The 24,346-nt window shown below is 46.5% G+C and overlaps 1 protein-coding gene across 1 annotated transcript in view; it reads left to right on the plus strand.

The window, feature by feature from the left end:
* The window catches only part of LOC146833299 (extracellular calcium-sensing receptor-like), a 362,453-nt gene that overhangs the window by 323,559 nt on the left and 14,548 nt on the right, over nucleotides 1-24,346 (plus strand). The window contains exon 7 of the mRNA XM_085600062.1: nucleotides 181-408. Within this exon, the coding sequence (XP_085456188.1) occupies nucleotides 181-408 (228 nt within the window). The remainder of the gene's footprint in view (nucleotides 1-180; nucleotides 409-24,346) is intronic.

The raw sequence follows: 24,346 nt of genomic DNA on the forward strand, positions 1-24,346 counted from the left end.
ACTGTATTTTAACAGTATCAATAAAAGATAGAGTTTAAAACATACTGAGCAGTCCTGGACTGTATTTTCTAGACTGCTCCTCATGCTCTATTCTTCAGCACTTCCGGCCTGGAGCCATAATACAGCGCTATGCAGATGAGGATGGCTCGATGCTGACCACCTCTTTTTTTTTATTCCCAGGTCCTCGGGTACCTGAAGGACGTTCGCTTTCGCACTCCGGCAGGAGAAGAGGTCTTCTATAATGCCCACGGGGAAGTACCTGCCCTTTTTGACATTGTGAACCTGCATATACCAACGGAAGGCCCTTACAGGCTGGAAAAAGTGGGGCGGTTTGACGACCGGTCCTCCGAGGGGGAGAAGATTATCCTGAACACCAGCGCCATTGTGTGGAGTCAGCCGCAAAGGAAGGTGAGTGGAGGGCGAGAGGCCTCAAAGGATGCTTATATGTAGTGGTGCCCACATAGTGCATATTTAGGGAACACTCCCCACCCAATGCCAAATAGCATGCATGATGGAATAAATAAATACACAGCACAATTTTTGTTTGGGAAAATATTGCTGCAGGTTTATTCCATACACAATTATGCAACATAATGGGTTATCTTAAGGGCGATCCAAGGGCAGGCAGCAGTGAGTAACCTACGCTGACCTGCCCGCCTGATGGGCCAAATTGCACTGTGGCCAACCCAATCAGTGCTACCAATTATGGTGTGATCCCCCTCCCTAGAATCACGTAGACCACTAGACCACCGTCTTACTCACGCCCCTTTCAGGGCAGAGCGTTGCAAGGCCAGCCCCCAGTTATTCAGGCTTACAACCGCCCTATGGACTAGCGGGACCCCGACAAATTTCTTCCAGGGACCTGCCATGAGGACTCCTGGGATTTGGCACTGGCACCCCTATTGTGCCATGCAGAGGTACCCTTCTGCTTCCGGATCGCCTGCAACAAAAAAAAGAACATTACAAGGTCCTACCTAGCCATGCTCCCCAGCCCCACGCCGGGTAAGCGGTAGGGCAGGAGACTTCCTTTATGAGCCTATTCTTTAGTTTAACACTTAGTCTGCACAACTGTGCCGAATTTCTTTATCAGTCAGTAAGCCTCTCTCTTGCTTGCATTCTGTTTTCTTCTAAAGAAAACAACCGGATCCCTTGTGCCTCTCTTCATATTTGTTTCACCTTTTGATTTGGTGACCACACAGTAATAGCTTTAAAAGCCCCCATTCAAATATGCCAGAAGCGGTATTCACCGGTAGTTATGCCCACTCCAGCCAGCCCCAAGTGGTTGGCATGCTACTTTCTGACCAGAAATAACTGTATCTAGAAATAACATAACCCAGTTTTACCGGGTTTGCATCCCCATCTAGAAAACAAGCATTTGCAATGCAATAGGTCTCGTATTTTTTAGAGTTAGAGCTATGGCATGGTATATGACAATGTCTTTTACCTTTGTTTATTCCCTTAGGCTTGGCAGTGCCAATAGATTTGGCCCTCATGTAATAAACATCATTTGTGCATACAACACATCCCACCAACAGCATTTTTTGAATGCTTGTGTTCACATGCTTTGGCACATCAAAGCTAGACCTGTTGGCTTTGCCAATACTTGTTAGAGACTGTCTGAGGAACAGATGATTTAGGGTTGAGGGCAGTGTGGGCGGCGGATGGCTGGTGTTCTATAGGTCAGCATGGAGGACATGGAAGAGAGAGCCTCGGGTGAGGCGCTATTGTGATGGTTCAGTGTATATGTTTGTGCTTCATCATAAGTGCATGTGTGCAGTAAGTGGCCTCGGTGAGCATACATCATGAGTGAGAGCACACAGTGAGTCTGTGCAGCATCTGTGCATGTCGCTGCTGTGAGTGTCCACAGAGGCTCTTGCCTTTGTGGCTGTGTATGAGACAGAATACGTGCAGGAAGTCTGCTGTGCAGTGAGTGCTTCATATGAGCGGCCTAAGTGCCGATTCGGGTAGAAACATGAATACTACTAGGCCCACGGTATTCAGCACGCGGTGACACCACATTAGGTTCTTTCATGTCAAACCTGCAGGCTCTTATCCCAGGGAATCGGCTCAGAACTATGAAGCGACTCGCGCATCGTTGCAGTTACACTTATTTCTGCCTGTTATTCCCCATTCCATACGGGCTGCTTGTATTCTTATAATAATACTGCAACCAGGAATTACAGAAAGCAAGATGTGTAAAACCGAGTGCTTCATTACCTTACTTACCATGATCGCTGCTGAGTTCATTGTGGATGTCCGAGTGTCCATGCAGTGGCTGCACGGACTATCTGTGCTCTTGTCTGGCATGAGTGTGTTGTTGCAGTAAGCGCTGGGGTGTTTATAGTCTGTGGAGTCATGGAATGTGCAGTGAGTGAGAGTGCGCACTGAGTGTCGGCGCAGATTGGTTATGAACGTGCATGTAGTTACAGTTAGCGCTCTAGCGTTTCAGCTAGAGCGCTGCAGGACATGCGTAGGTTGCGCTCACGTCCCCGACGGTGAGCGCGTTTATAAATAATAAACGGGCGGGCGAGCCAGGCAGTTCGCGCCCAACCGAGTGACAGTGTGTGGTGTGGTCATTGCGCTGCGCGCACGCTAGGCCCCCCCTTGACACCCCAGACCACAAGGGTGCTGACCCAGGGCCCTACCCTTCCTAGACAGAGGTCAGGGAGTGGAACATCACACGTGTGTGTGTGCGCACGCACCTCAATGCACCTATGTTCATTGCAAATCATTGCACAATCAATGTAATGCTTTTGTGTGCTCTGACTTTCAGAGAAGTGTCAATGTATCGGTGCAGTGAATGTGGGCATGCAGTATCTGCAGTGACTGATAACAGTGACTATACTTTTCAAGTGTCTGCGGCATGCATGCTGGTGTGCTAGACTATATCAGTGAAGGGAGTGTGTGCAGTGATTGTGCACTTATTGTATGTGCTCTGTGTGTGTGTGACAGAGAAAAAAAGAGCTTCGAGTGTATATTTGCTTGCAGTGTCATTTTGTGCAGTTAATGTGCATGCTGTCACTGTGAAGGTGCGAACTGAGTACCTTTGCATTGTGCGTGTGCACGGCAATGCAGAGAACGTCAGTGCAGTGATTGTGCCGTGATTGCCTGTTCTGCGTGGGAGAGGTTAGCGTGTTAGTGCAGTGTGCTATTGGGCAGGGCACAAGTCGGGGGTGCCTTAACCCAAACACATTTTTTAAAATGTAGACTTTGCAACCAATTAAGCATAACCGATCTGCTACCATGCTACTCCTTGTTTCCAATTTCTTTATGGCAGTGTTTAAAAAACATAAATGTATTAGTTGAGGCCCAAATTTTGCGTCGGGATTGCGCCACCTTTTTGGCACAACCCCAGGGCCAAATCTAATTTGTTAAATCTCATAATGCACTTAAATGTACTCATGATATACCTGATAAACATATGTGTGAGGTCTTAATATCTGATGTCACTTCTTGTGATGTCACTTCCAGCGACGTCACTTCCTGTGATGTCATGTTCAATGTCGCGCATCGTAACACAATGCACTGTGATGGCTAGCGTCATTATTCTACTTGCATACTGCCTAACCTGGTTAGTCCCCCCACTTCTTTTTTTTTTAGGACTTGTGCCCTGCTATTGGGCATGGTGTGAGTGTTTGTTCAGTGACTACATATGCAGTCACTGAGGATGCACAATGAGGTCTAAACTCTGAAAGGGCCTGCACATGGCAGGCCACTAAACTCCTGACTTTAATGGTAGATGGGCAATTCTGCACTCCACTGCGCACAGTTATGGCAAGCAGTAAACTACCGTCCTCGCAATTGAAGTTTGTCTGCCCTGGTGGGTTTAAGCATATCTCTGTGCTAGCCCTGGGCCAAAAAGGTTGATGATAGGACACGAATTTTCCACAGGTGCACCGTGTAAATCTGTGTTGTAAATGTGTGCATGCACAAAGGGGTTTTCACCATCTTTGTTTGCATAATGAAACATTGGAGCAAATGACTGCTCATCATATGTGGCACCTGCCTATATGGTTTTTACTCTAGAATTTTCAATGAGGTTGTTGCAACGTAGCGGTATTTAAATTAACCTTGAAACACGTCCATACAAAGACTCTAGTTAGTACTCAACACCACACGTGCGAGATGCATCCCTGGACACTGCAGGCGCCACCAACCTCCGTGACGTAGCCTCTGATACAATGTATGGTTCATCTTCATTACAGAGTGTCACAGGTTGCCCTTAAATTGTCAGAGCGGTTTCCCCCACGGAGACCCCTGTGGTGAACAGTGGTGTCAGGAATGTGAGGTCAATTAGGGATCGGCCCCTTGCTGAATTTCTCCCTGCGGCCCGTATGCCCCATCGCCAGGCTTAAGGCAAAGCTAAGAACACTGAAATAACCAGCCTGTGCACTGCGCCATGCCCCCTTCCAAGTGTGAAGGAAATAGGCAAGGGAAGCTTTGGAGTGGCACTTGCCAACAGCATTTCAACCCTCGACTTGGGGAAGGGGGAGTATCAAGCAGGCTGTCAAGAAAACATGAGAGCCATTTTCAGTGCGTTGTAGTCACTAAGCAGGACTTTTTCTCCTAAACAATAGCATTTGAAGTATTTTCATAAAAACGTTCTAAATTCATCCATAAAGCTCTGTTTCCCACCCCAGCCTCAATGTAAGACAATGTGGCTAAATGGTCATAGCTGCCCACTTTGGACCTGGAGAAGCCAGTTCAAGTCTCGTCATTGGCTCAGCAGCCTGTGATTCTGGGCCAATCACTTAATCTCCCCCTGCCTACCAAATACTAGCACATACCGTAAAAGAACTGCAATGCCCATGCAGGAGGAGGGGCCATCACATGCGGTACAGTGTGATGGCCAACCAAAATGTTCTCTTTGTATGCTTATCTCCTTCCCTGGCGATTTCACTAAGAGAACATTTACACAGATGCACCAATAACAAACCAGCATTTCCGAATGCCACAGAAACAACCAATGGCAATTGGTAGGTGTGCCAAAAGCCGACAGAAGAGAAACAACAGTTCTTGAAGTTGAGGCTTGATCTAAAAATGGCAGTCTGGTCGGCGGCAGAGGCTGTGGCAGAGGGCTCTAGCAGTACACTGCGACAGGAAGACGGTGCTCCCTCCTGTGAATGCCATAGTCTGTCTAGGTAATTCTGATATATACACTTGCTGAGAGCAGATATGCATTCCGATGTTCAACTCCTAGAATCTGAGAAAAATCTGCCCAAATGGACCTGGTAATTCGCCCCCATTCTGTGGAGTTTAACTCAGAATCCCCGTTAACTCATCATTGTTTCCAACTCTGCTATGTGGCCACAGTGTTAAAGGGAAACTCAGAATGGGGGCCTAAGTGCCTAAAAGTGAACCCACAATATTTTAAAGGTGGCCTGACATTGAGATGTGTGCTATAACAGCGAACCCTTGAGACCAGTCAACAAAATCTCAAAATGTGACTGTAACAATGTGAGAGAAAGTGTACTGAATTATTGTTCAACTAACGTGCTTTCTTCCAAGGGCCAAATCCCACACACATACATGGACACTTGTTGAAATATGTATGGTTCTGTGTCTCAACGTAGGGCCACTCAAGCAAGTCAGGTTTGGAGCTGTTAAAAAAACTATATTGAGGCTCTCTTTCTGTTGTTCCTGTTATCTTTCCAGTGTCTAGGGACTTGGCTAATATGGGGCTGGATTTACAAAGAATTACAAGAGGGACCCTGAGAGTCCACTTAGAAATGAGGAATTACCAGTGAAATCGGCAACCCTTGTCCTTATGCCCTCACCAGTTCCTTATTTTCTCCAATATTTCACTGTTGCACATCATCTGGAAACACTCTTGATCTATAGCGTTACAGAGGATCTTGTACTTTTGCTTCTTTCTCCTACCCTCCCACTGCCAGCACAATAGAGATTCCCAGGTAGTTTAAAGTGGCCCTTAAAATGTGTACAAAACACTGATGCAACTCCTTGCTATCAATTGATGTGTTCCTTCCAATGTTCTTTTTGTATTCCTACATTACCAGATGCCCATCCGAATACTCCACGTTTGTCCCTGTAACCTGGCTTAACTATTCACCTGTGAACCAAATGTGTGAGAGGGCAAAGTGAAGGCACTTAAAAATAAAACAAAACTTAAGGTAATAAGACACAGTTGCACCAGGTTTACTGATACGTGATAGGTGAGCACCCAGAAAATCAGTACTTTGTAATCTGATATACCAACACACTGTGGTAAACTTCTTTGAACCGCATGACTGCGACTCATCCTGGACCACTCATGTCTGTTCCCCCAGATAGAGATCCAAAGGCAACTCCAGACTCCCCTGGAATAGTGGCACTAGTCCCCTGCGCACCGCATGAAAAAACAACTTACCGGAATTAAAGAATCGTTGGCCATCAGGCCCTCCAAGGTATCACTCAAAAGTAGATGGTCCAGTTGATTGAGAAATGTAGTCCTGACGTCCACAAAGTTTCAGCTGGCTACACTTTTCCCCAGACCTCTGAACATCAAAATAGCTTTCTGTTGACCTTAGAGCTGCCAAGGCTTGCTGGTCACCAGTCCGGTAACCACCCCCTTTACTCAATGCTGTACCTCGAGGGAAGGGCACAAAACCTTAATCCGACATCAGCAGTGGCTTTGTTGTCAAATTTTACTCCTGGTTCCCCACCAGCACCATGTAAGCGGTAAAACCAGCTCTCCCTTGGCTCACGCTTCAGCACCAAGGACAGCCAGGACAACACTGCACCCAGGCTTCTTGACCCAGTTAAAATCAAACTGACTGTTGTGGCTTGGTCCTGGGACTCGCAACACCTTTACCCTCCTTGGGTTCTGTGCAACTTGACCTGCAAGTGACTGATTGTCACTAGTGCTTTTTACAATGGACAGCAAGGATAACGTTTTGCAGTACTATTTTGCACTGATTGGATATTGCTTAAAAAATCCATGATTAAGGTTATACTTATCTGCTTTACTTCATTTTGGTGTCTAAATTTATATAAAAATCTGCTTTATTGTTATAAATTGGTGCCGGATTTCTTTTGAGTTATGTCAATTACATATCTCTTTTCGTACTCTGAAATGCTTAACATCTGTTCCAATAGTAAAGCCTGAATGCTCTTTGACACTCTACCAGGGCTGAGCTAAGAATGTATTATTGTGAATCCAAGCACCATCTTTGGATAACTGTAAGATAATTCTATGTCGAAGCTTAACCAGCATCAGCACATAATACTCCACCTTCCTTAATATGGCATATTGGAATTTCAGAAATGCAGGCGAGTGAGAACACACTGCCTCACATTCAAGCACTCAGTTTTCCCCACTGCATCATGGTAAATGCAGTGCATGGACACTTCCGTAGTAGTCTTTAATTTGTCACCCTTGTTGGTGCAGCCTGTGCTGTGTAGTTCCGTCATCATTAGAGAGCAACAAGTGGTTTTGGGGTGCTGGACATGCTTCCCAAAGACTTCTCAGGTCTCTAAACCACTCACTGGGTGCACGTGCATCAACACAAGCTGTTATTCAGAACAGTGTAATTGTGAAATTCATTCTAAATGTCTTCATCCTATATTTATGATTTGAATTTATTGCGAATCCTATTTCCCAGTTTAAGGTAATTGAATCACTTCTTAAACTGTGTCACATTATATTTGGCACTGTCAAAGCAGGGACCATTTTGAGTTAGCTAGATTGATCGCGCAGTACACTTTGTGAAATCCCCGCCTTTTCCAGTTCCTGCTTATTGTTTTGATCTTTGTTCCTACGTATGAAGAAAACACTCAAAGGATTGCCAAGTAGACTAGCTCTTCAACATGTCCATTCTCAACCATACCCTCTACATCTTGGTGCAGTGGAAGTTGGGTGCATCTTGATGGAAATATATTTAGCTTTAAAATAAAATATTGTTCTGTGGGAGATTTGACCACTGGACAGGCTTCTCTCATTATCTGGTCTGTTCCATATATATCCTCTTCCTTTAGCTCTTCTAGCCTAGGGGCACCTTCACCCACAGACACCTGAGTAAGATTCATAAAAGTGTCTGCCATATTGGGCAGGCAAGATATAAAATGGTTTATAAATATTGCACTTACCTTATGTTTCAGCCTCATGCTAGGCTGCTTTGTCAGTACCCGGAGGGAATCCTAGAAGGGCTTGTCCTATGCCTCATATCACTGTAGCTCAGAAATCTAGAGCCTGATCCATCCTTCTTTCAGAGCTGCGGGCCCCTATGCAATTCCTTTTTCTTGCTTGCAGTGTCTACTCAGTCATGTAGTTCTGTAAAGATGTTAGAGGCAATCCCTCTCGTAGAGCTTCTGGGGTATCTACAGTGCACCACAAAATGGGTGGGAAAACTTGTATGCCTGAAGTTGCACCTAGGGTACCCTGGACTCTCCCTAGACACACTAAATCACTACTCACTCACTTTTAACCCATCAAGCAGGAGCTACTTGGCCTCAGGCGTGAAGGCAGAAATCATTTGCTTCTGATGTATTGGGGTCTGTCGTAATATGGCTTTACTAAACTGCACCAGGTACAACCCCTTCAACACTTGACTATCAGTGGTAGTGAGGTGAGCACCCACATGCTTCACAGGGAAGTACTGTGAGTGCGCAAGCCTAGAAATCACCCAGCTGTGCAGTAAATGATTGTCCAACCCAGTGCTTTACTTTGGTAAAGAATGGGACTTTAATAAACACATAAAACGTAAAACTTCAGAGAAAAGGCTACAAGTAAACTTCCTTTTCTTCTGCTCGGGCTACTGCGCTTTGAGTCCTGGTTCACCTCTCCTGGATGTTCCTCCTTTCTGAAATCCAGCTGGTCCCCCGTTCTAGTTCCAAGCACTTTAAGGTCGATATCAAGACTCAGATGCAGAGTACGCCTTTGAATAGTTTGTGTGCTCAGTTATCTCAAACAGTCCCCATGTTACATTTCTCACCGCAATGGAGTTGGCTATTCCTCTTTGAGCAGCTGGCGGGGACCTGCAGCACTCGACCCACACCAGCAGGAGGTCTTGTCACATTTGGGCAGAGGCCACAGCGATAGAAGCAGTTGCTGCCACTTGCAGTCCTTCAAAGGTGTGCACAGGCTCCAGTCATCATAACACAGGCCTCTTGTTTCTATTAACCCACTTCTAGCTCTATTATGGTACTGGGATTAGGTCACAGGACTCAGAGGTCACATTCTGCCTCGGTCCCACTCTCTGATGCAACACAGTCCTCGTCAGAGAATATCACTGATGCAGTGGCACTGTCCATTTGGTCACAGTTATTTGATGCAGTGGCACAGTCTGGTCTGGCAGCAATCTTTGGTGCAGTGGCACAGTCCACATGGGCACAGATCCTTTGATGCAGTGACACAGTACACTCAAGTGTAGATTCTTGCTGCGATTCTCACCTGAAATCATTCTTACAGAGACTGTGCCCACACACCTCTGGACACACAGGTCACTCTTCTTCTCTACCTGTTCTGGCAGGCCCGCATACCACCAGGGGTCAAGATGCTTTTAGCTCTCCCTGGACTGTTTCACCTCCAGCAGGTTAGCAAGCCAGCTTTTAAGCACTTACGGTCAGAGGAACACTGTCTTTCACCCAGGCAAGGCTTCAGGTCATCACCTCTGGGGAACTGGCTGTCAGGTAGACTTCAGCTCTGGTTGCAGAGGAATTCTCGGAGTAGTCAGCGAAGCACTACCTTTCTTGGTCAAAGAGAACTTGGAAATGGAATAACAAGTTGGTCATTGACTTCCACTATCAAACAGTCAAATAGGACAGGGAATGTGGCTTCTCTGTCTGTACTTTCAAAACTGGTATGGGGAGACTTTTCTAATAAGTGTTCTTTAGGGGCTGCTTTCCAGTCATAGCCTTCGTGTAAAGTGATGTCGTCACAACAGAGTGGTCTCAAGCCTGGATCACCCACAACAGAGACACAAGATGTGTGAGTTTTCTGCACATGGCTATCAGCAGCCACAATGAGCAGTGATGGGAAGAAACAAAGGATTGGCCTCACTTTAAGGGGCCCTTTTCTTAACAACAGAGACTGCTGTCTCACCTTTCAGTCTCGCCATCTACCAAAATGTAGTGATAAAAGAAGACTAATCAGCAGTTCATCTTTCCCTACTTCAGTGTCTAGGTCCATTCTCTCCAGCTTCAAGGCTTCAGGAATGAGAGCAATTTGACTTTGTGGAAATGCAACTTCACCTCCATATTGCACACAGACACTTTCAAAATGGAACCCACAGGCCTTCATTACTCTGGATCACTCATACTTCACACATGCCACATACACACACTTGCACTTGGAATGTCAGTGCTAGGATCTGAGTTAGCACATAGAAACAGAACATTACATGAGTAGGCCAGAAAGCTTTAACTTAAATGGCACAGTATAAAAGGTCTGGTCACAATTTTGGATACGCAAATCTTGGCACGGCTTCACTACCGTTGTACATGCTAAACCCAAGACAGGGACCGTTGTCCACGGCCAATGAATGAGGCCATGCTTGGTGGGAACCTGAAAGTCACATGACCGATCCAGGACTTCTCTCCTTTCTAAGGACAGACCTAGGTCTCTGTACACACACTAGATTAGTATGAGGCTAGTGCACAAAAACATAAACCAAGATACCAGATACTCAAACTTGGTGCAGGGCAACATAACTGTGCACTTCAAAGGATTACCCTGTTATCACCAGATTTTTACAGTTTGGTGTATCATTCCTACTGAGTGCTCTTATAGTGTTGAATAAGGTATTATTTGACATCCAAATATGCAAAAAATCATATTCCATTTTTTTAAACAAAATCAAGCTTTATTGCATTTTCCAGAAAGATACTAATTGCATTCCCATAATACATAGTTTCAATTCGCTACATAGCAGAGTTAGGTATGGGCAGTAGTTCTTTCAGAAGTGAAGCGTATAGAAAAGATATGCATTGCAATTACTAATTCAACATTGAACATGTAACCCAGTACCCACCCACCTCAAACTAGATATGCCACTTAGTTGAATAAGCATGTTAAACATCCTATACTCGTCAATTTTGGAAGCCATTTGTTTTTCAATTCAATCCAGTGTATACAATAAGCACTCGATAGGTGAAATAATCCGTGTGGATGAAATTCCTGGAAACACCAGACATCATGGAACATTTAGTCCTACTGACATCTTATGAATACCCAACCGGCCAAACTGTGAAGTATTAGCTGCCATATAGGGGTAGAGACTGCTCACTGATCTCCTGTTCGCAGGGTTTTAAAAGATTCCAATTGGACAACCCATTCTAAAGCCAAGGCTTTTCCCTTACGTTTCGATATTCTTCATGGCGTAGTACACTACTTTCAATCTGGCCCCAATTCCATACTTCTTCATGCCACTGAGCTACCACAGGAGCAGAACAGGAATTCCAAAGCTTTGTGAGTTGGCTACCTAACAGAAATGTCAAGTAGATAAAGCGCAAAGTCACCTTAGTGTTTCTGGGCCTCTGAAAAAGGCCTATTATACAACATTCAAATGAGTGCCCGTGTGTCTGGTCTGCGAGATCTGAGAGAATAGATGAGATTCGTGCCCAATAGTGAGTCAATATGGGGCATGCACATAGCATGTGTAATAAACCGGCGTTGTGTTCCCGACAGCATGGGTAGGCCAATTGAGACCATTGGAAACATAGTACGTAGTTTGTGTGGGGTAAGATAAGCTTAGTGTAAAATAGTAGATTGGATACATTTAAATCAGGAGTTATGGGAAATCTTCCAGGGGTATTCCCACAAAAAAGCCCTTTCCTTGTCCTGTAGGGGATGTGGGAGGTCTCTCTCCCATTTACCTGTAGGGAGGTCAGCAGGGATTGTAGGTGTGCACGAATGCCCCAATAGAGCAACTATTGTGGCTGTTGTTTGTGCAGGGTTTCACCCCCTTCAACCAACAACCTAATTTTTCACATCTCATCTTTCAGACATGAGGGATTGCATAGATAGATCTGCCTGTGACACTGCAGAACAGGAAATGCTTGAGCTTTTGCCCTGTATGGTACCTGTCTTCCATATTAAGAGGGGGTGTTTTATCGCTGATTTGAAAGACCAAACTTCATTGCTCATTTCCTCCTTTTTTCTCTAAATCCTTAATAGTTAGAATAGGCTTCATTAGGTCAATGGGATTGAGACCATCTCAGACCATATGAGATGAGCATTGCAGTGATGAGCAGTGAACATATGTGGCATCTTCTACAAAAGCACAATTTGTTGGAAGACCACCTTGGTCAGTTGTTCCACCCCTTCATATCCAAGCTGAAAGAAAATGAGTGGAACTTGACTTGGTATCTGTCATTTTGATATTTGTGTCTGAAGTCATAGATATACTATTCTGTGCTAGAAGTCCCATGACTGAGGAAGTCTGCTCCTGCCAGTGGCCAAACATTCCCTTCTTGTTGCAAGATCCAGTAGATACAGAGGTGTTGCACATTTTATAGTTTAGAGAATAGTTGAAGGATATCTATCCGTGATTTCCTTCATAACCACACTCTTGATAATGCGTTTTTTGTTCAAAATACTGGATATTTTGCATTGCCGAAGAAACCAACGCAGCGCAGGCCTGCGGCTCGAGAATTTGCTGCACGCCGCATTGGTTGCACTGATATACGAAGTCTGAGATCACCGCACTGATTCCGGCGCAAGCCCTTATATGCGGCTGCAAGAACCCACACAACGTCCCGGATCGTCATGCATCACATTGAGGCGCCAGGTCTGTCGCATCGTTGGGGTACGCAGTAAGAAACCGATGCATCACCTCCGCACGCAGTAAGAAACCAACGCATCACCTCTTCTCTGGTAAGGAACCAATGCATCACCTCCCCTCCGTGGAGTAAGCAACTCAGGCATCAGTGCTCCCAAATCACGGAACTGACTCATCACCTTCTCTGCGTGTAAGGAACCAAAGCATCACCTTCCCTGTGGCCCGTTTTGTTTCTGTACGTGACGCATCCCAGGTACTTTGTGTGAAAAGTGTTGAATCTGCAATTCGCTTTGAACAGAACTATTTCTACCATTTGAAAGTCATATTTTTATTACTGTACTGTGTTTTTTTGTCGTTTTGGGCTTGTTTTGGTTTAGAATAAAGGTAACTTATTTTTCAGTCAGTCAAAGAAGCTTTATTTGACTATGCAAGTCATAAAAGCCTTACAGATAAAAAGTAAAAAAACAGTACAAATGTTAAAATCTAGGTTGAAACGTTTGTGCAAAAATAGCAATCAGAGCTATCACTATATGATCCATTACATGACATGGTAAGACTAAAAGCATAAAATACAGTCAGTCTCATAAGCCTTTATAACCGTGTTGGGCGCCACAAGTCACATAGTGCCTGCCCCACATGCACCTATGTGATGAAAGATTTTATCATTTTCATTTCCCAGCCATAATTTGTTTGTAACCAATGTGCCACATCCACCTCAAGAATTTTGCCACCACGATTGCATACCTGAGTGATGGATCAAAGCAAAGGATTCACAGGGCTATGCTGTGTGATCTTGTACCCATGTTCTTACAGAGCTGTGCCAGCCAAACTTTGCGTGGAACGGCTTCGGCGGGACAGCCAAAGAGCACGTGTGAATATGATTCTACATATTTGGCTCATATGTGGCATTTATTTTTCCCGGTGGAAGACCATGTGGATGTAAAGCACTTCAGGGGCAAAGATCCTGATCTGAATTGGAAATAAAGTTTTTGGACAAAGGCTTTTTAATGATATCCCAGTAGGGCTTGAGGCTCTGGCATGGTTTTATCTGTAAAAAGAGCCCTGAGAGTGAGGTGGGGTCATGGCGCCTAAACTCTTCTTGTGCAACCATTTCCCAACATATTTCCTTGAGGCTATTTTTTTTACTGGAATGTTATAGTAGAAGGGGAATCTCACAGGTGTGATAAGCCCATGTTATTAATCAGACTTCTCAAATCTCGCAGCCAGCTGATTTTATGGAAACAATCCAAATTGATAATATTCTTTTAGCCCTCCGTATATGCTGCCACTTCCGGCGAACACCATATTCTGCGCCAGTATAGAATTGGCCGCAACCTGGCTAGATCCGTCAGGGCTTTCCTGCCTAGATCATTCCTTAGGGGAAGGGTGGGTGTACGCTGCGGAAGACTCGTAATTGCACGCAGAAACGTATTCTCGGCGATTGTTAGCTGGGACAGGTTCTCTAAGCCCCACAGCTCAGCCCCATAGAGAACTGAGCTTACCACTTTGCTGTTATAAATTTGTAGGGCCGGACTTTGTCACAGAAGTTTTAAGTTCCTTTCTAAGGGTGCCAGCTAACTGCTGATGTTTTAGTGCCATGACTTCGATTTGTGGCTTCTACCTTATATCCTTCTACAGTTTGATGCCCAGATAGACAAAAGCATCAACCTGCTGCAGGGGGAGCCCATCCATCATCATTTTCCCCTTAAAGGATCTATGCTGGTTGAAAGCCATGAACTTTGTCTTGGCGGAGTTAATTTTAAGACCTCGCAGGAGGCTAAACTCTTCATAACAAAAAACTGAAAATCTACAAACGTACTTTCTTTAGGACTGCCCTGGGAATATGGAACTCCCTACCTGTGGAAACCAGACTCATTTCATCAACTCTTGCCTTCAAAAGGTAAGTGAAAGCTCTATGGATGAACAATAACCTGAACTAGAAGCTTTGCTCCTTTGTCGCCCTGCCTGTTTTTACCTGAAATTGTTACCACCTGGCTTCTGCTACGGCCCACTGTCACCCGCCACCATTCCACTGTCATTCCCGATCTATCTTGATGTAATTGCTAACTGGCCAATGTCATGGTCCAGTCCAATTTGTCACTGCTGTAACAGATGTATGCTGACCTAAACTGCTCCCATAGCGTTCGATCTATGTCTCCCGCAACCCTCATGTAAAGCGCTCTGATACCCACCTGGGTCATGTTCGCTCTATACAAAACTTTAAATAAATAACGATGGAGTGCACGCTGCAATCAGCTTGGAGTTTTGGAGATTATCAGCGTGTCATCTGCAAACATTAGAATGGGGATTTTATTTCCAGCTAAGGCAGGAGCATCAGTGTGGGTGGCATCAAGTTAGTTTGCGACTCCATTTATGAAATGAGAGAACAATGTGGGAGCCAACACACATCCTTGACGGACACCCTTTAGCACTGGGAAGGGATCTGTCTTCTTTCCTACTGCCCTCCATCGTATTTGTGCATAGTTTTACTCATAGAGATGGGCAATCAAGGAAAGTAAGTCGAGTGGCAACCCCATAACCTTCAAGACCTCCCACAATTTGTTACATGAGACTAGGTCGAAAGCGGATTTGAGATCGACAAAGGCAGTATACATGCTACCCTTGCCGAGAATGAATATCCGCCAATATATAAGGACGAAGCAAAATATCTTGTCAATTGTGCTAATATGAACCCTAAAGCTTGCCTGGAGAGGCTTATTTTTCTAAACTGGTGTGGTGTCCATTTGTAGTGTTTTCACTGTATTACCGTATGTGTGCCAAAATGCTTCACACACTGCCTCTGAGATAAGCCTGTCTGCCCGTGCCAAGCTACCAAGGGGGGTGAGCAGGGGGAATTTTAGACAGTTATCCCCCTTACCCTGACTAGCAAGAAGGATCCCCACTTGGACAATGGTGCAAACCATTGCCAACTAGAGACCCCATTTCTAACATTGGTGGGTAGCAGATCTGGACTTGCATTTGTGTCTTACATACAGTTATTGGTGTACACTACAAATAGAGTGCAGACCATCATGCAACCACATACAATTGGTGGAAATTTTTCTTTGGGACTATTTTTTTTCTGGCAACTGAGAACTGCCAATCTTCATTGTGTCAAAGCTAGCATCACTTGCATCTGTGGATATTGAGTTTGAAGAGGATAGGGCTGAAACCCACATTGTGCCACAATTGAAAGCTATCTACAAAAAGATTAAAATCTCTAAGAGGCTTCTTTAGAAAGGAGGGATTCCAAAAGGTGCTAACGGCCTGGTTGAAGTCAAGGGATGCCAGCAAGCATGACGACCAGCCTATGGATGAGGTGGAGAATTTAGATGGGCAGCAGGATTGGCTATTGGGTTACATTCCTGGGGGGCAGCAGTGTATTTTCACAGGGCTAAGGAGGACAGGGAGAAAAATAGGATGCATGAATTGGAGCTCTCAAAGTTCAGGCTGGGGAAAGAGGATAAGGAGTTGGCATTTTAGAGGGAGAAATTAGCCCTGGAAGAGAAAAAGATGCTCTTAGAGCATGAAAGAGGTTTGAGGGAACTGGATCTAAAAGGAAAAAGTATAGAGTCCAATCCCAATGGTGGCAAGGCCCCACCAGTACCTGGAGAAGGGAGGGTATACATCCCCAAGGATGTTATTTAGGATTTTGTGAAGCAGGAATACATTGGTCAGTGGTTTAAGGCCTATGAAGTAGCAATGAGGTCCTAGAGAGACCCTGAGAGAGACTGGGGAGCGGGGTTGTGGAGCTGCTTTGTCAGTGAAGGGAGGAACACATCGCTAGCATTACCCACTGAGGACCAGATGTCTTATGCCCCCATGAAGGAAGCCTTGATATGGAGGTATGGGTTGACCCCAGAGCTATACAGGCAGAAGTTGAGGGCTTGTAAGAAGCTGGAGTTAAGCACTTGGGTGGAGAATGTCTCCTATTTTTGCAGAACACTGGATGCATGGGTGAAGGGTAGCCAGGTGAATGATTGTCAGGGGCTCAATGATTTGGTTGCATGGGAGTACTTGTCTGATAATTGTTTTCCAGAGCTACGCCAGCACTTGATTGACAGTAGGCTGACTAACCCCAAGAAGCTTACTGTGGAGGCGGACTGCTGGGTCAGTACCAGGGTCCAAAAAGGCCATGTGGGAGACTGCCCAAAAGGTGGACAGGGTCCCCAGCAGAAGAGTGAGGGGTACAAGGGTAAACAGAAGGAGTTCCAAAAACGGCCCTAAAGAAATTCCCAAGGGAAAGGTCCCCAGGCTTTCACTGAAAGGAGGCCATGCACCCCTAATGGTAAGCCTGTCCAGAAGGGCCCCAGGGCATGTTATGGTTATGGTCAAGTGGGTCACTTCTTGGCCGACCCTAGGTATCTCAAAAAGAGTACCACAGCACCCACTGGTGCACCACCCCAGGAGATGGCGAGTGTAGCCTTTGGGGAGTTGTGTGCCCAAAAGGGGTGGGGGGCACAGAAATGACCCTGGTCTCTTTAGGAGACAGTGAGATGGTCCCAAGAGATCATCTGCTTGATAACACTAAAAAAATACAGGCAGTGGGTGGCCATCAATGGCCATGGTGTGAAAGCTCTGAGACACACTGGAGCCTGTGTGACAGCTGCCAGTTGTCATCTAGTGTCTGAGAAACAGGTGGTCCCCAACACATTCTACCCTGTAGTTGCAGCTGACAACTCGGAGTGCCTCTGCAAAGTGGCAGAGGTTCCCTTTGAGTGGGGAGGGGGGTACCTTGAAAGTAGCTGAGAGGACAGCCAAGCCTGTTGACTGTCTACTAGGCAATGATATGGAGAGTTCTCCTTGGGAGAAGGTGAAGCTTAAGTCTCATTTGGAGATGTTGGGTCTGCCTGAGTGGGTGTGTATGACCACTCGGTCTATGGCAGGCGGTAGGGGTGATCAAGAGGACCTGGAACCTGACACAGTGGCCCAGGTGCCTGCCTGAGAGAGAAGGGGCAGGGGGCACAGGAATCTGGCCCTGAAGTTCCCACGGTCCAGGAGGGAGCAAACCTTGAGAGGGATGCCGTAGAGCATACAGGGGGAGCAAGTGGCCAAACTAGAGCATCTGCCTGAGCCGACCCATTGGCAGCAGGAAGGGGGCCTCTATAGGGAGGAATTCTGCCAGGAGCAGCAGAAATGTCCTTCTCCTGTTGGTTTGTGGCAGCAGGCTGCAATCCAGGCAGAAGGTGATAATTCAGGATTACATTGGATTTACTGGGAGAATGGTCTCCTGTATAGTGAGACTAAGGTTGCTGAGCCTGGGTCAGCCCATGTGCTGGTGGTACCCCAGCACTTCAGACCCTTCCTACTGGGGCTGGCTCATGATGTGCTTTTGGCAGTGCATTTGGGGCAAGACAAGATGTTTGAAAGGCCTGTCACCCACTTTTACTGGCCTCACATGTGTAAGAACTGTGACACACATTGTAGGTCTTGCCAGACTTTCCAGGCAAGTGGTAAGAGTGGGAGGAAGTGTAAGGCTCCTCTCCAAGCTTTCCCTGTGGCCAGCACCCCTTTTGAGATCGCGGGTATTGACATTTTGGGGCATCTGGATCCCAAGACAGCCAGGGGCAACAGGTTCATCCTGGTCTTGGTGGACTATGCCACTCGGTACCCATCCCTCTCTGGACGGTGACGGCCCTGTGGTGGTTCGAGCATTGATGGGTATTTTCTTCCATGTGGGGTTCCCCCAGAGAGGTGCTATCCGACCGAGGTACCAACCTGTGGCAGGAGTGCGGTGTTACCTACAAGCTCATCACTCCTTACCACCCCCAAGGTAGTGGGCTAGTTGAAAGAGTCAACTGGACCCTGAAGGGCATGATTATGGGTCTTGGTGAACTCATGAGGCGTAAATGGGACGTCCTCTTACCATGCCTGTTGTTTGCTTACAGGGAGATACTGCAGAAGTCCTTGGGGTTCAGTCCCTTTGAGCTCCTGTATGGGCAACCTGTAGGAGGACCTCTAAGTCTGGTCAAAAAAGGCTGGGAAAAAGCTTCCAGTAAACCTCCCCAGGGTGTATATAGCTACATGCTGGCCTTCAGGAACCAGACTAAGCACTTAAGGTAACTCACTCAGGCGCATCTGGAAGCCAGCCAGGAAGAGATAAAACAGTGGTATGATCAGAATGCCACTCTGATCAAGTTTCAGCCTGGTCAAAAACTGTGGGTCATGGCCCCAGTGGAGCCTTGTCCACTTCAAGATAAGTGGACTGGGCCTTTGAAGTGGTGGATCGTAAGAGTGAAGTCACCTACCTGGTGGACTTGCATTCTCCAAGGAACCCTTTGCGGGTCTTACATGTGAACCGCATTAAGCCCCACTTGCAGAGGTCTAAAGTGGGCATGCTCCTAGCAACAGATGCTGGAATAGAGGAGGAGACTGAACCTATTGCTGACCTCCTGTCTGCTAAGGAATTTGATGGGTGAGTGGACGGTGTAACCTTCGTCCCCTCTCTGACCCCTGAACAGCAGAGTGACTGCCGCCAACTGTTGGGACAGTTTGCTGCTCTGTTCTCCCTGACTCCTGGTGTCACTCAGCGGTGTGTCTATGATGTGGACACTGAGGATAGTCCTCCTGTGAAGCACAAAATTTACAGAGTGACTGACAGGGTCAAGGCTTGCATGAAGGAGGAGGTCTCCAAGATGTTCGCGCTATGGGTGATTGAGGCCTCAAACAGCCCTTGGGCCAGCCCAGTGATCTTGGTCCCAAAGGCTGCCGCACCTGGTGATACGCCAGAACTCCGGTTCTTTGTGGACTACCGAGAGCTCAATTCAGTCACCAGGACTGATGCACACCCCATCTCCAGAGCTCATGAGCTCCTAAATCAGTTGGGAGCTGCCCAGTACCTCAGTACATTTGACTTAACGCCTGCTTACTTGCAGATTGCCTTAGCCGAGGGGGCCAAGGGAAGGTCTGCATTTTTAACCCCAGAGGGACACTACCAATTCCAGGGGATGTCCTTTTGGTTGAGGAATGCCCGTGCCACCTTTCAGAGTTTGGTCAACCAGGTGTTGGCTGGGCTGGAGGATTTCAGTGCCACCTACATGGATGACATCTCAGCATTCAGTGCCACTTGCGAGGAATATCTGCACCACCTCTGGGTAGTGTTGAAGGCTCTGCAGAGGGCAGGCCTCATGATCAAGGCAAGCAAGTGCCAGATTGGCAGGGTTCAGTGGGGTACTTAGGACACCAGGTAGGGAGTGGCCAGGTGGCACCCTTACAGCTTATGATTGACACCATTCTGAGTTGGGAACCCCCCAAAACCCAGACAGAGGTGAGAACCTTTTTAGGCCTCACTGGATATTGCAGGAGATTTTTCAAGGGGTATGGCACCACTGTTACCCCCTTCAGGAAGCAGCCCAGGAAGGCGAACTAGACTGACCCCTGCCAAAAAGCTTTTGATGCCCTAAAATCTGCCATGTGCTTGGTGCCAATGCTCAAGGCACCCAACTTCTCACAGGAATTAGTGCTGCAGACAGATGCTTCAGAGCATGGTGTGGGGGCTGTGCTCTCACAACTACATGAGGAGGGCCTAGACGAACCTGTAGCCTTTATTAGTAGTAGGTTAATTCCACAGGAACAGAGGTGGAGTACGATTGAGAGTGAGGCTTTTGCTGTGGTCTGAGAGCTGAAGAAGCTGAGGCCCTACTTGTTTGGGACTCACTTCCAGGTTCAGACCGACCACAGGCCCTCGGATGGTTGATGCAGATGAGGGGTGAGAACCCAAAGTTGCTGAGGTGGTCCATTTCCCTACAGGGGATGGACTTCACAGTAGAACACCGCCCTGGTACAGAACACCCCAATGCTGATGGTCTGTCCAGATTTGTCCGACTTAGTGAAGAGAACTCCCAAGAGGGTGGGTATTTCTCCCCACATTTCAGCTGGAGGGGACACCTGTTAGACCTGGCATCATTGGCATAGATTCCCCCTGTAGTTTTGCCTTTGCCTCCTATGTTTTTACTGTGTGTTGGACTTCGTTTTGCTAGTCCAGATGCTTTGGGCACTTTGCCACTGCTGTTCAGAGCCAAAGTGCATGTCCTCCCTTTGTCAATTCTGTGTATGGATTGTGAATTCCATGATTGGCATATTTGATTTACTAGTCAGTCCCTAGTACAGTGCACTATGTGTGCCCTGGGCCTGTAAATCAAATGCTGCTAGTGGGCCTGCTGCACTGATTGGGCCACCCACATAAGCAGCCTATAAATGGAACTCAGATCTGCCACTGCAGTGCCTGTGCACAGTTTAGTACTTCCACGTCAACCTAGCAAGTGCACCCACTTGCCAGGCCCTAACCTTCCCTTTTCTTACATGTTAGTCACCCCTTAGGTAGGCCCAAGGTACCCTGTGGGCAGGGTGAAGTGTATGTGAAAGGTAGGACATTCCCTGATGTGTGTGGCATGTCCTAACAGTGAAATACTGCCAATTTCATTTTTCACTATTTTAAGGCTATCTTTTCAATAGGAAAAAAGCAGAGTTTGCCCAAAACTTCTTATGAGCATTACTGCCCATGGGAACAAGATAGAAAAATTAAATTTGATATGCCTGCACTCAGAATGCTAAGGTGCATCTTTCAGTGAGGGTGATTTTTACATTCTAGGTTTGGAATGACCAATTTTAGAAAATGGGTATTTTCTTGCCTAACCATCCAGTGTGCCTCTGCTAGGGTTGTGTATTGACTGGCTGGCTTTGGAGTGACAGGAGCTGGGGATGTACATTCTGTTCAGACAGCCAATGGGGGGTTGAGGTGTGTCCTACCTTTCCAGGGTGAGTCAGGGCTGGGCTGAATAGACCTGGGCTGCATTCAGAGTAGGGGGAGGAGATTTCTTTCACACCTGAATGGGCCTGGTCTGCCAAGAACAATGCTGTCTCCACCTCCTGTCAGGAAGTTGCACCAGAGAGTACAGAACTGGTTTTGGCCGGGTAAAGAGCTTCTCTGCCACAGAGAACAAAGGACTTTGTATTATAAAAAGAGGGGCCCAGACCCCATACATTTAGGTCACTTCTGGGAAACCAAGAGGAACCTTTGGCAAGAAGAAGAGCAGAGAAACTGAAGAGGAATACTTCCCCAGTGCTGTTTGCAGTCTGGCATTGGCCTGCAGTGGCTACTTTCTGCCAAGGAAAGGGAAAATGACTTTTCTGTGTCCCTTGCTTGAGGAAGATCTCCAAGGGCTTGATGAAGAGCTTGCCTCCTGTTCTGAAGCCTCGGGGACACAAAGACTTCACCACCAGCTCCCTTGTACTTCCTTGCTGGACGTTCTGACCTGCCAAGAGGTGCCTGTAACTGTTCTGGGCCTCTGGAGGTTGTTCTGGCTGTGGGAGCTGGAAAAGCAACGCAACGACGAGAAGCCTGACACATCCGTACCAGTTTCCGATGCATCGCCGAAGTAACCGACGCAGTACCTGCCCGCTGCTCGAGAAATTGCTGCATGCTGCATCGGGTGCACCTATCTTCGAAGTCCTAGACCACCGCGCTGATCCGACACAAGCTGTGCTGTGCGGCTGCAACAACCCACGCATCGTCCCGGATCATCACATCGAGGCGCCAGGTCTGTCGCATCGTTGGGGGCTGCAGTAAGAAACCAATGCATCACCTCTCCACGCAGTAAGAAACCGAGGCATCAGCTCCTCTCTGGTAAGGAACCGACGCATCTTCTCCGCTGCACGGCAGTAAGGTACCGATTCATCATCTCCCCCAAAGCAAGGAACCAACGCATCACCTTCCCTGCATGTAAGGAACCGATGCATCACCTTCCCTGTCTCATTTTTGTTTCTGTGCGGGACAAATCCCAGGTACTTCATGTGAAAAGTGTTGGCTCTGCAGTTTGCTTTGAACAGAAAAATTTCTACCATTTGAAAGTCATCTTTTTATTACTGTACTGTGGATTTTTGTCGTTTTGGTCTTGTTTTGGTTTAGATAAAGATAACTTATTTTTCTAAACTGGTGTGGTGTCAATTTGTAGTGTTGTCACTGTATTACTGTATTTGAGCACACATGCTCAACACACTGCCTCTAAGATAAGCCTGTCTGTTTGTGCCAAGCTACCAAGGGGGTGAGCAGGAGTTATTTTAGAAGTGTATCCCCCTTACCCTCACTAGGAAGAAGGCTCCCTAATTGGACAATGATGCAAACCATTGCCAACTAGAGGGCTCCATTAATAACAATCAAGTTGACTAGGATGGCCAGAAATATCTGGACCTGATATCTGTACACACCTGTAGGCAATGATGGATATGGGATCTTCCTAACAACGTGTATCCTATTTGTATGAGACCCTAAACAGTCAAGTCAGAGATGCCATCGAAATCTAAGTGGGAAAAAGACCTCCTATAGCTATTAGTAGAGGAGGAATGTAACCCAGCCTGTTCACTGGTCCGGGAGGTGTTTGACAGTGCTCAATTTAAGCTTGCCCATTTCTGCGTGTTACACCACACCTACATCTCACCTATGAGATTAAGTAGAATTTACCCAAACAGGTCAGATGGGTGCTCTAGATGTGTTACAGATGGTGTGGACTTCTTACATATAATCCAGAGCCGTACAAGTAATGCACAATACGAGAGGGGCATAGTGCACCACCTAAAGGAGATGTTGAATGTCAAATTGGAGGCTTCCATAAAACACTGTCTCCTTCAGCATTTTTTTGAGCCCTAACAATGGCAAAACGGAGTATAGATTTGCACTTCTGGTCTAGTTTTGGCAAGGAGGATTGCTATCTGATGGTTGTCCAATATTCAACCTACACTGCAGGCATTGACTAGGGATATGATGAATGGGCACTGGCAGAGGAGAGGCTTATGCGGGAGATCAGTACTGATGATAAGGTTGAAGAAGACTATTCAGTGTGGGCTAAGGCGTTACAGGAATTGGTCAGTTCCCCATCACAGTACCCTTCGCAGAACACACAAACTCATAACTCATTGCTCACAACAGACACACCATGCACAGTTACCGGCTGCATTGATTTAACTATGAGAAGGATGGTAACTCTGCACAATGCACCAGGGGGCGAAATGCTGGCTGCTAATGCTGGGTGCTCACTCTTCTCTGGACTAACAATGTTCAGTAGGATGGTGGGGGTGGTAATTGATAATAGAGTCCTGTATTCAACGAATATTGTAATGCTTGTTCGAGGGTCAGATGTAAAGCTTCAAATTGAGACTGTGCTTGCCCTACTGCAGATGTTTGTTAAGGCATGCAAATATCTTCAGCCCATGTTGTACTTGTTTATTAATCATGAATGAAAAATATATGTTTTAAAGGTTACCAACATAGCTAAAAGCCCACCTTCTTTTGAAAGATGCTGTGGGAGTGCTTTATATCCCTTAGAAGAACCAGTTACTTACCTTTGGTAACATTTTTCATTTGGCTCCGCCCTCTGCATCCCCAGCCGGTGTGGAAGGTATGGAAAATAGGAGGTTGTACCGTCATCCCCTGTTCCTTGGCGCCTTACATGGACCGTTGATGGCACGTCCGTTTGGGGTCCCTCAGGTTTTTGTATGACACCGGATCATGGTGAGATTGTATTCTTGTTCAATCCATTCCGGGAAAAAAGGTTCATTAAAGGAATCTTAAGGAGCTACCATATTCACCCGGAAACATGTAAGTGACGTGTTCACGTAGCCCACACCACAAAGAA

Source organism: Triturus cristatus, chromosome 4_2 (assembly GCF_964204655.1).
Source record: "Triturus cristatus chromosome 4_2, aTriCri1.1, whole genome shotgun sequence".
In the NCBI taxonomy this organism is placed as follows: Eukaryota; Metazoa; Chordata; class Amphibia; order Caudata; family Salamandridae; genus Triturus; species Triturus cristatus.